At 48.1% G+C, this 12,905-nt stretch overlaps 1 protein-coding gene across 1 annotated transcript in view; it reads right to left on the reverse strand.

The window, feature by feature from the left end:
- Nucleotides 1-4,222, reverse strand: part of LOC119462806 (dnaJ homolog subfamily C member 7) — a 127,568-nt gene extending 123,346 nt beyond the window's left edge. Inside the window, exon 1 of the mRNA XM_037724051.2 lies at nucleotides 4,019-4,222. Coding sequence (XP_037579979.1) covers nucleotides 4,019-4,098 — 80 coding nt within the window. The 5' untranslated portion in view covers nucleotides 4,099-4,222. The remainder of the gene's footprint in view (nucleotides 1-4,018) is intronic.
- Between the last annotated feature and the right edge of the window lie 8,683 nt (nucleotides 4,223-12,905).

Below are 12,905 nucleotides of genomic sequence, written 5' to 3' on the forward strand. Positions count from 1 at the left end.
CTACCACCGACGCCGGGAATCGTTCTGGATTTTGTCTACAATGTCTTTTTCACGTTCGAAAAGACATTTCGGCACGAAAACAGTGAACACTGGCTGGATTTCATGGCAACGCCCTTGCACGTGGAGTCACGTAACGCAAGGAGCCCCATCCGAGCACAAATTTTCAAGGGCTTTTCGATAGCGAGCGGGCGCGTTGCGGCATCTCGCAGCGGCCGCGGAATCTACGGAGTGCATGGATTTCAATTACGAAACTTTATGGGTATAAAGTTCTCAAACTTTTGACGCGAAAGGTGCACTGACATTTAAAAAGGCGTGTTTTAAAAGATTTTCGATTCTGGAACATTATGGGGTTAATGTTCTTATAAACTTGGGCTAACATGTGCGCACTGGAGCCCTCGTGTCCAAGCCGTTCCAGAAATGGAATCACGCACTCGCAATCTTCCACACACACGTACTAAATATCACCGTGACTGTCACAGCTAGCAGCTGATAATTTTCTTCAAACATTTTCAGGAAGCGCACCCAATGTGATCGATCAGCTGGACCAGGGCAGGTAAAGTAAAATATGAGAAAACAGAACAAAGTAAACGGCCTATTATTGAGGGTTTTTTTTTTTTTTTTTTTTTTTTTTTTTTTTTTTTTTTGCGGGCGACAAGGTCTGGCTCTCCGTGGCCACAGAGACAGTGGCCCTACGGATTTAAGCATAGGCCCCGCTGAAAATACAGGTATTTTCAGAGCGCTCCTTCGCAATCGAGCTGATTGTGGAGATACATATCTGAAGAACCATTTGGAATGTTGCCCCAGTAATGCCTCGTACTTGAGCCCAGATGCACAAAATCAAATTATAGAAATTTGTGGTGAAATTATCAAAGAAAGCCTAGATGCAAAAGCAGGCTGCTTCTCCATACTTCCTGACGAAACGACGGACATCGCTGGAATCGAACAGCCTACAGTTTGTGCAAGGTACCTAAACAAGTATGCCAACGACATCGGGGAAGTGTGTTAGGTTTCAGCACCGGAATAGATGCCCATCTCTGACTGCGACTGCAGGTTCTGTGTAAATGTGTAAATACTGCTGCAGATTCTAGTCACCTTTCCAGTGACCACATCCAGCGCAGAGAGAATATTTTTTACGAAGAGTTTACTAAAAAAAACTACTTGCGCTCTACAATGTCTGTGGAACGCATGGTTAGGCTGGCACTTCTATACACCCACAGAGACGTCGGCATCAACGTGTCCGAAGTCATTGACCGCTTCGCTCAACTTCCCCGCCGAGAGAAGTTTGTCCTTTAGATAGCGAAGCAGCAAAAATCAATGCAAGTAAAAAGCTCTGATCCTTCAGGTCCATAAGCTCTTAATTATGAAAACGTATGACTGTTCATTAGCTTTTAAAACCGCAGAAATGTTCGCCGTTTATTCTAGCAGTTAGCATCATGATCAAAATTATGCGAATACGAAAATTAGGAGGACATCAATAACCAATTTTGACCGACCTTGCTCATTGAAAGCCCGGCCCACGCGGCGTTTGCCAAAAACACACTCGGATATTTTGACACTCGGTTTATTGACCAGTTGCCATCACCCAAAAAGATCACGTGCTCGTGACGCCTGTGGCAGAAAGGATGTTCCACATCCGCCCCTAGGTTTGTGAGTGGTGGCGCTGGCTGACACTCCCATGGTTAGTTCTAGTTGTAAAACATAAATACCCCAGAAAGTGGATGGAAAAACGGCTCCGCGGTAGCTCAATGGTGAGAGCATCGCATGCGTAATGCGAAGACGTGGGTTCGTTCCCCACCTGCGGACAGTTGTTTTTTCATCCGCTTTCATTTTCCATTAATCTATCATTTCTTTAATTCAATTAGTAAGTATACAAGTAATTTTCTCTATGTTGTCCTTGGTGTCATTGTTTGTTGGCTTCTTATGATATGATTAATAAAAATCGGGCTCCTCGGTTCCCTTTCTACTCGGATATTGGGTAGTTCAACTTGCCACATCATCTGTGGCTTTCGTTTGTCATTTTCTTTCCTTTTAGCTACCTGCTTTTATTTCTTTTTTGAAACGAAGCAATACCCTCCTTTAATTTTGGGTGCAGAAGAATTGTTGGCGTTGTGCAGGCAGTTAAATTACACATCTTCGTACTGATTTCTGCATTATTCCTCTATTATTCTACCCATATGGCGCTATCGCGACCGCTGCATGGCCCCAGTACATATCACGATTTCTGCGATCATAGTTTTGTTCTTGCCTAGATCATCTGTCTTTCTGTGCGCAAAGTTTACTCTCTCTGACTCCGCAACGTGTTTATTTGTCTTGTTTGACGCATAATATACAGAGACGTTTGCTTAAATACGTAGATTTATTGGAGACTTAGACGTATATTTAAATATCTTGTTGCGAGGTGTTGTGTATACAAGCAGTGAACTTTGTTTCCAGCGACTCTTTTTTGACCTTTAGCGAGTTGTATCTTCGCATTTGTATATTCCATTCTATCTTCGCATTTCTAATGTATATTATGCAGAACTACTTTTGATTTGTGCTCACTGTTGCGAGTATAATCTCGGTGTAATTACAATACACGACCGGTTACAGCTGCTCCTGCGCAATCTATTGTAACGAAGGACAGCGTCATTGAGGTTTTTTTTTTTTTTTTTTTTTTTTTTTCTGGCCGTTGCATATGTACAAAAATGTAAACAAGGTTCCTTGAATGACAAAGATTCATCAAAATATTTGTCCTCAACTTATTTCATTTCATGGCCTTTACGTTTTTCATATCAGCTGCATGCACTGCTTTGCTGGTTTAGAACTGGTGTAGTTCTAAAGTTCGTGTGATATTTTCTTTACTTATTAAATAGACAAAAAAAAACGCGGAAGCATTGATATCAGTTATTTCTGCCAAAATTTTTGGGGCATACGAATATATTCTTTTATGAAAAAATACATATTTTGCTTGACAGTGCATAGCGTTCAAGAATTCGTTTGCAGCATCTAATATACAATGGCATTGGCAATGCAGTTATTATTCATGCATTTGATCCCTCGACAAATTCTATAAGGAGGAGGCCCCGCTGCAACCGAAAATTCATACACAAATCAATAGCCACAGGCAGCAATAATTTGTGTGTGTGTGTGTCTGTGTATGATGAAATGTCCTGTGCTCTACGATCGACAGCGAAGCAGGAACAAACGAGGAAATACAACGATAACACGCTAGGCGCACCACGATCGTGCCGCGGATAGGCGATAGCAGACATATTACAGGCAGCGGCCGTGTTAAGCCTGTTTCACATGGTGTGATTTTACACTGCGTTTTTCGCAGCTAAGATTTCCGCAAATGCGAACTTCGCATTGCCGATGCACTGAGCGCGGCAGCTGCGATTTTCGCATTTGCTAGCCCCTAGTGGCGGATTGAATTATTCTTGGCGTCAGTTCGCTTCGGTAAAAACAAAGTAAAACAACTTCGAAACTGTTTTCGCGACAGTTTTCTTTTTTTTTTTGTGTGTGCGTGTGTGTGTGTGTCTGACTGCGTTACTTTATCAAAACAGGAAATAAGTAGGCAGGCCACAATGATGTGTCTACCATGCACGTTGTGATTGCTTCCGTGTACTTGCCGCATGTGCGTTTTCGCGAAGTTCAGCACTCCGAACATCGAAAAATCACACGCACGAAGGATGACCCATTTGCCGTAACTGCGAATTCGCAAGTGCGAAAACGCAGTCAAATTCGCACCATGTGAAACGGGCTTTACAGGGAACTCAAGAAACCGAAAATGTGCGCCGCATTTACGCCCGTACACAGACGCATTGCGCGCCATCAACACACCGAGTGCAACAACCGCGAGTTCGAAGCACCGTTCGTTGACAGCGCTTCTTACACTCCCGTATCACGAAACAACCTTACGCATACCGCCCTCCCAAGAGGCAAGGCCTAGACAGACCTGTGTCTGCAGGCATTAGAGGACAATATATCCACTGACTTCGCCACAAGCTCAAAGCAATATTGCACACAAGGTAGCACTTACTTTTGTTTGGAAGGTGGCGGATTGACGAGCTTTTCAGCGATAATTTGGATATCACAGTCCATATTCTCCTGAAGCGCCATGGCCTACCACCTGAGCTGCTACAACGCGCACGAAATGAAGAGCAAGCGAGCAAGCAACTGTCGCGCCATCTACGAGGTCATACGGAACTTCCCTGCACGGCTGCCGCCTTCGGCTGTGCCCGCTGGCGCATTTACTTTCGCACGCGCGTGCAGTCGGTTCACTGCAGCGCGCCCGCGCGGCACTAAAGGGAACTACAGATCTAGGTACTTCCTGGGGACGCGTTTTCGCGAACGCCCCCAGCTCCGCGAGTTACTGGCAGGGACTCGCGTAGTGCCCTAAAGACTCGTGCCCTAGCGCGCAGGGCCTCCCTACGCTCTTCGTGCCCCAGCGCCGCCGCCTCTCCAGCTTCTGCATGGCTTCACGGCACTAAAGGGAACTACAGATCTAGGTACTTGCTGGGAGCGCGTTTCCGCGAACGCCCCTAGCTCCGCGAGTCCCTGGCGGTTTTCGCAGGACTCGCGCCCTAGCGCGCAGGGATTCCCTACGCTCTTCGTGCCCTTGCGCAGCCGCCTCTCCAGCTTCTGCATGGCTTCACGGCACTAAAGGGAACTACAGATCTGGGGCTGGGGACGCGTCTCCGCGAACGCCTCTAGCTCCGCGAGTCCCTGCCTGGGCGTCGAGCAAGTGGCGTCGTCCACAGAGTCCACGCCGTGCACGTCCGCGTGCGTTTTTCACCATGGTAGGACCAAAGGATGAGTTAAATTTAATTACCCTCCGCTACGCGACGAAGTGGCAGCAAGTATGACACAGCCCTTCTAAACGGAAGCATAAACTTGAGCTGAACTGAACTTGTGGCCGTGCCCTTCGTAACAGGCGAGTAATATACTCAGGCCGAATGAGAGAGGGAGAGAGAGATTAAAATAAACGAAAATCAAAGAAACATAACATAAAGCGTGGAAAAAAACTTCGGGTTTGTGGCGCCATCTAGTGACGCACTCTTTACTTAGAGGGGGCGCCGAGTTTTTATTGCAGTTACTATATTCTACTTATCTGCTGGTCTAAAGTGTCGGCAGCAGTGCAATTTAAAACAAACAGTCCTATTTTCATATATTGCTTCCACAAAAACACCTGCGTAACAAAAAAAAAGGGGGGGTTTAACGTGTTGTTGGACAAAGCGTCACAAGATGTCGCCACCACCTTTGCGCATGACTGCCGTCCACATTTGCCGTAACCCGGCACTTCCGTAAAGAATAATACGTGTATGGACAAGCTAAAGCTTTCTGGTATCCGCCAAAGTTAACCATTCTGCGCTCAGCTCATAGTTCTTGCATTCTGCAAGGCCTGAATGTTAGCCACTATCATCATTATCAAGTTACCGCACGCGTCGAGCACACACGCAGCTAAAACATCTTCGGTCATCGCGTACATACGTTATTAGACAGTTTTAGGTTAGCGTTAGCGTAATAGCGGGGTTACGGGAAATAGCGTTACCGTTCCGCAAACGAACTTTGCAGAAAGAGAGTTTTAGTATAGCGTGATAGCGTAGTTTACGTGCGGGACGCTATTCCATTACGCTTTGAATTTCGCATACACAGGGCACCTAATTCTATGTGTGTGTGCGTCCGGAAAGTACGATAGGCAGCGCAATGGAAGCCAGGAGCGCGTTGCATTTTTACTTCACATGTCCGTCGATCTGCAACGAAACAGACAAGCAGTACAAGCTGTCTACCATAGCCTCCGACATCCTCCCATCTCAGAGGCCATATGCCGTCGTCGCGCCTATCTTCCGACTTTAGCGACAGATGGCGCTCGCATCTCAGAAAAAATAATAGGGGCTTTAAGAAAAAAAAAATTCTCTCGGTAGGTTTAGGCGCGTTCGAAACGAGAAGCGATCTCGAAAATTCCTCAAGATTAGCCATAACACTCTCTCGGTGAAGCGGCATGAGACTAAGCAAAAGCCGTTTACGCAGTCATTTGCTACGAACGAAGTGAATTCTACAAAAACAACGCCAAATTCAGTTCGAAGCGGGCGACCGGGACCGCCGCCATGTTTTACGTACACTACGTACACCACGCTAACACGGTAACGTTAACTCTGAGAAATAGCGTGCGCACGGTAAACGGTATGGGTCGGTTAGCGTTCTGCGCATGCGCACTGCGATCCCGCTATTCCGGTACGCCCGCTATTCCGGTAACCACGCTAAACTAAAACTGTCTATTATTAGTTCAGCGTTAGCGTAATAGCGGGGTTACGGGAAATAGCGTTACCGTTCCGCAAACGAACTTTGCAAGAAAGAGAGTTCTAGTATAGCGTGATAGCGTAGTTTACGTGTGGGACGCTATTCCATTACGCTTTGAATTTCGCATACACAGGGCACCTAATTCTATGTGCGTGTGCGTCCGGAAAGTGCGATAGGCAGCGCAATGGAAGCCAGGAGCGCGTTGTATTTTTACTTCACATGTCCGTCGATCTGCAACGAAACAGACAAGCAGTACAAGCTGTCTACCATAGCCTCCGAAATCCTCCCATCTCAGAGGCCATATGCCGTCGTCGCGGCTATCTCCCGACTTTAGCAACAGATGGCGCTCGCATCTCAGAAAAAAAATTCTTTCGTTAGGCTTAGGCGTATTCGAAACGAGAAGTGATCTCGAAAATTCCTCTACATAACCTCCTATATTTTTTAATGCCCGCGCAGTGGAGCGGCGGAGGCCGTCCGCTGCCCTCCTCCTTCCTCCTCGATTTACGCCTGCCTTCTCCGCAAGAGGCGCTCGCACCCCATACCCCATAAAGCCCCTATATTTATAAAAGTAGCGCCATTCTTAGATCTTGCCGCCACCGCGCTCACCCCGGCGCTTCCTCCTCGCCCTCTCTTAGCCGCCTCCTGTCGCCCCAGCCTCCTCCGCTCCCCCATTGGCCAATCCGTGTCACGTGGAAGTTCGCGTCGTGCTTTTGTTTATTTTTTTCTTTCCAGCGCGCTCCGACTGCCATTCTCGGGCCTGTGCGACGAAAGTGCTGTACGCACAAACGGATCAAACGTGTTAGGGACAAGAACTTCGTTGTGATGGCATGCTGCTGCGCCTTAAGTTGCCGCAACCGACAAGGCGAGGGCAAAAGGCTTTTTTTGTTTACCATCCGGCGTGCGCAAACGCTTGCTGCACACTTGATATTTGCGCCGTCTCGCATCGTCGCGTTGCTACTTCCAAAACGGCATTATTAAGACCAGTTACTGACTGACGAAGCAAAATCGCGCCTCAAAAACGTCTCCGCAGGGCGCGATCGAAGTTTTCCTCGGATTTCCTCTGGTAGCGCGTTAGCTGTCGTCTGCCACGGCAGGCCCGACGCAGGCGGCGCCACTGTCGATATCGCGCCTTGATCGCGCTGGTCGCGCCGAGCGCGATAGTGGAACGGAGGAGGAGGGAAGTGGATGGCGCTACTTTTATAAATATAGGGGCTTTAATACCCCATAATAAATGGGCGGCTAAAGTGCACAAGTATCTCTACATGAAAAGCGTGGACACAGAGTGGAGGAAGAGGTCAAGGAAGTTGGCAACCAAGTACAGGATAATCGAAACTGTAAATAGACAACCAGGGGTCATCAGAAAGAAAGTGAGAGAAATAGAGACCGTGAATTGGATGCAAAGAATGGAAACGAAAAGGACAATGGAGATTTACAAGAATGAGAAGAAAGAAATTAGAAGGGAAAATCTGTACGATAACACAAAGGGCAGTGCCTTGCTATTTGAGGCTCGAGCCGGTTGCCTAAGGACGAAAACATATCGGAACAAATATTCGGAACTAGATGAGACATGTGTATGCTGCAGTAAAGATCCAGAGACCACTCAGCACATCCTAATGGAATGCGACGGGATCCACCCAGCGAGAACCGTAGTTAACGTGCAACTCCCGGAAGCGCTTGGGTCTAAAGTGGAAGGAAAACAGCCGTAGAGATCAGCAAGAGAAGATTAGAGTACTGGTGGAAAAAAAGCAGGGAAAAGATGGATACGACCTGATCTCTTAAATCATAGGCAGCGGTGCAAGGTAAAATTTTGAAAAAGAATATTAATGACAGGTATACAAAAATGCTAGATAAAGAACATGTATAGTATACCTGATTAAATCAAGCAGGCTAGGTGACTATTTGTCGCCGCCCCGTTTCAAAGGAGATGCCAATAAATCATCATCATCATCATCATCACCATAAAGCCCCTTGGTCTTGAAAGTAGCGACACTCTCCTCCGCGCGCGCGCTTTCCTCCTCAATTCTCCTCTCCCGCCGGCTGCGCGCGCTGCGCACGGCACGCTATTGCGCCTGGGCTCCCGCGGACGGGCCGCAGAATTCGATGGAGGCGCATTATTTTGGGCCAGTTGCGCGCCCCAGTGGCGTAGAATATTTTGAAAAATGGTGATAACAGCATGGAGAATGCTGAAGGCAACGTTTATGATGAGGTTGGTTTCATCTTAAAGTCGTATGAATGACACACACTGATGTAAAAGGAGCTTTGAGGCGAGTTCTATACTCCAGTTATTTTTTCTGCCACATAATACGCTGCTTTACTTTTTGCATCTGATCTAGTATTGCTTGTGGCAGATCGCTCTATGTTTGGCAGTTTTTTCTTGTATGTGCACGCATGTGCACCGCAGGTATTATATTCAGTGTGCCTTTTTATAATGAATTACTGGCGAGAGCATCGTCCGTCCATGTGTTTGTCTCAATGTCAAAGTAGCTTTTGCGCTGTGGTTTCTGCATTGAATAAGACGATTGCACAATTTCAGTGCGATGAAGCGGTGCCGGCAGCCACTCATCACCCACAATAACAGAAGCTGAGGAAAGGTATTTACAGATTATTCTTTAGGCGTCGGTGTCAATGAAGCTTAAAAAATGCTCGGTATACCTATGGGAGAAGGCATTCTATATTTTTAGGCAAAAGATACGCCTCTGGAAAAGGTATTTTGATAGTTCACACCAACATACCGTTAAATTATGTAGTAGGATAGTTAAAATTGTGATTTTGATTAGACATATCAGAAAAACATTTATCACACAAAAACAAAAAGAATGGTCAGTAAGATGCTTTATTTTCGTGCATGCGCAAAAAACGTTATTTGACAAGATACAGATAACGTAGAAGAGCATCGTATAATATTCAGAATGAGAAACAATGCTAGTGTACAAATATGCCATGCAGTACAGATGGCAGCTGAGAAAAAGACATGCCCAAGAAAACAACAGTAGTAACACTACGCCATGGCACAAACCTACACCGTTTAATACATGATAAAGCAGTATCAGCGCGGTCGAAAGTTGACGGGCAATTCTTTCTTGCGCTAAGAGCGTGTCCTTTCCAAAAAGCGGCTCTGTTGCGATTAAAACGACACTCCAGGTGTCGTTCATGCACGTTAATCCTCCTTCATGCACGTTAATCGACGTTAATCCACCCTAATCCTCCTTATTACATCTTGATCCACCCTAAACCACCCTAATCCAGCTTAATCCTCCTTAATCGACCCTAGCCCTCCTTATTTAACCTTAATCCCCCTTAATCATCTTTAAACACCTTAATACTATCGTTAATCAGTGATGAATTTACTTTGCTAATCATTAATAATTTATTATACACGGCTGGACATGATTTGACTCTCTTCTGGCCTTCATTAGGTCACGTTACTTTCTGTACCTCAAACGCTCACCTTGAAACATATCCAACTAAGGGTCTCGCCTTAAAATGTGGACTAGCTGGCGCTCATCACCTGCAATACCACGGGTATACTTGCCACTATTTTTTGGGGCCCTGCATTCATTGTATTTGTGACTGACACACCCATCGAAGTAAGCTGTAAATAGCTCTTCTACAAGCTGCTATTTCTATTTTCAGTGAAACAGGCAACGAATCCTAACAATCACGAAAAGTGCGATCGAGAGGCTGTATCTTCGGGTATATCTGTTCAGTGGAAAGCAGAATCTATAGTGCTGCATTTCCGATTGAATAAGAGTTGACGTGCGAGGTGATGGAGTCCCAGCAGAATATTCAGCATTCTGAGGAGAACCCCATTTTATTGCGATAGCAATTATATGGACACTCAAAAGCAGATTTCTGCGTCGGCGTCGCCGTCGCCGTGAGGTTCCGTATGACGTCAATGGAGATGAAATCGTCGCCGCGTGCCGAACGCTGTATGTGCGAGTGAAAGGGAGCGAGGGACGCGCGCTTTCACGGGGAGTGAACGCACGGCGGAGAACAAACGCGCGTTCTGCGCCGTGCTCGCTTAAGGGCTGCAGAAGTGGGCGTCTCTTTTATTGCGATAGCAATTATATGGACACTCAAAAGCAGATTTCTGCCGTCGGCGTCGCCGTCGCCGTCGGCGTCGCCGTCGCCGTCGCCGTCGCCGTGAGGTTCCGTATGACGTCATTTGGAGATGAAATCGTCGCCGCGCGCCGAACGCTGTATGTGCGAGTGAAAGGGCGCGAGGGGCGCGTCTTTCACGGGGAGTGAACGCACGGCGGAGAACAAACGCGCGTTCTGCGCGTGCTTCGCTTAAGGGCTGCAGAATTAGGCGTCTCGTTTCTCCTCTTTCAATCACCATATGAGAGCAAACGCGCCTTCTTCAGTCGCGCGAGAGGCCGTGGGGGAGGGGGAAGGAAGGGACGCGACGTTTAGCTGCGGCACCAAGTGCCTATTTATATGAGAGGCTCCAGCAACAGTCACCAACGCCGCACGCATTTAGAGCTAACGCGGGCAAAACGCCGATGGCGTCGACAACAGTTCTGCGTGTTGTTGCTACCAAAGCCGCTCACCTTACTTCGTATGAGATTGCTGTGTTGCTATCGCATTCATTGCTTCGCCCTTAGGGCGAAACTGTGACATTTTCCTCCTTTACAATCACCATATATTTAGAGCAAACGCGCCTTCTTCCGACGCGCGAAAGGCCGTGGGGGAGTGGGGGGAGGGGGAGGGAAGGGAGGCGACGTTTAGCTGCGGCACCAAGTGCCTATACTTATATCAGAGGCTCCGGCAACAGTCACCAACGCTGCACGCATTTTGAGCGAACGCGGGCAAAACGCCGACGGCGTCGACAACAGTTCTGCATGTTGCCGGTGCTGCTGCATGTCCAAGTTTACACAGCTGATAAAGCTGCTATCATTACTCCGTATAGCTCTCTACAGATTTGCTATCGCAATTGATGCTTCGCCTTTCAAGTGAAACTGCGACAACTTTTTTATGCAACGTACAAATTGCCGCAGCAAAAACGCGAATGAGCAGGCCGGAAGAATTGAAAAAAATGCAGCATTAGGGGATGCTATGATACGAGCAATAAGAAAGGCGCCTTACCTCGCAAACAACACTGTTCCTTGTCGGGACAAAGTTCTTCCGGCCAATGTTGTGCAGCCACTGCTTCTTGCGCAAGCCATCACGCTTTCCTTGCGGTATCGTAAAAACTGCATAGCCATCATCACGCTTCTTGCTGCAGTTGTATGCGCAGCAGCACGGCATAGCGCCAGCAGACAGTGCTCGAAACAGCGTGCAATGTTAGCGCGCGACGTTTTCTATACGCCGAGCCAGCCGAGCTGAGGCGCAAAATGGCGCGAACGAAAAAGCAAAACACAAGCAAAACGCAAGCTCCGCTCGTTTCCAAGCGCAACGGCAGGGACACAAATCATCGTGCAGGAAAACGGGCGCAAGACCGTCTGCCGCGGAGGTGACTCGCGAGGGGCGAGGAGGAGGAGGTCGCGCGCCGGCGGCAAAGTACAAAGAGTGGCGGTACTTTCCTACATCAAGGGATTTTAACACCCCATACGCACCCCATACGGCAGGAACGCGTTGCTGCCGACGCGAGCGGCGTTGCTGCCGACGCGAGCGGCGTTGCTGCCGACGCGAGCGGCGTCGCTTGACGCGTTTCGATCTTGGACGCAAGAGGGTATAAATACGGGTCCACCGCTCGTGCTGCCAGAGTCCGACGAACGCCGTAGGCGCGCTTGCTGTTTTCGCTGTTGCCGAGTTCGCTTGCTTTAGGGGCACAAGTTCGCCCAATAAATTCTATTTTAAGTTCATCGTCGACGCAGTGTTACTTTCTGTCTACCTGCGTGCCAGGCAGCTCACCGTCACCTACGTGACAATATTTTATGCTGCATTACTTTCGACATACCGATTTGGTTTTCTATCCGCAGTGTGGAATCAGTTGGGGTGCCCTGCGCCCGACAAAATGCCGTACTGCTGCGTACCACGCTGCAAGTCTTCGAGCAAACAACGGACGCCGGGCATATCGTTCCACGAGATACCAAGCGATCCGGAACTGCGAGCGAAAAGGCTAAAGGTCATTTCTCGGGACGACTGGACACCGATTACGACGTCGTGTTACTCGACTGTATGCAGCCGACACTTCAGTTCCTCCGACTTCAAGGAGGGCTGCAAAATTCGCAAACTCAAGAAAGACGCTGTTCCCAGCATTTTCGAAGAGTATCCTGCGTACCTGCAGCCTCCGAAAAATAGAGAGAGAAGCGACGGGCGTCTGTGGGAAAACGTGAGGCAGCTGCGCCAGTGAACACACCACCGCCGAAACGAAGAGCAGTTGAGAGCCAACTGGAGTCTCCTTCACTTCCTCTCAATGACTTGCCGTCCGTCGACGTCGCCTCTCAAGAGTTATCACTGATGGACTGCTCCGCAACCGAACTGCCGCTACCTCTGGAAAACGGCGCAAGCGAGCGCTGCATCACTACGACCGTGCAGGTGGACAGAGCTGTGCAGGTGTCGTCATTATTCTCGGTTTCGGCAATGGACAAACAAAAGTGGAGACGTAAGGAGCGAGACTCGAACGCGCGAATTGAGCGACTCAAGAACACCGTCGACAAGTACAAACAGGAACTGCAATAGCT

This window comes from Dermacentor silvarum, chromosome 1, assembly GCF_013339745.2.
Source record: "Dermacentor silvarum isolate Dsil-2018 chromosome 1, BIME_Dsil_1.4, whole genome shotgun sequence".
NCBI classification, from domain to species: Eukaryota; Metazoa; Arthropoda; class Arachnida; order Ixodida; family Ixodidae; genus Dermacentor; species Dermacentor silvarum.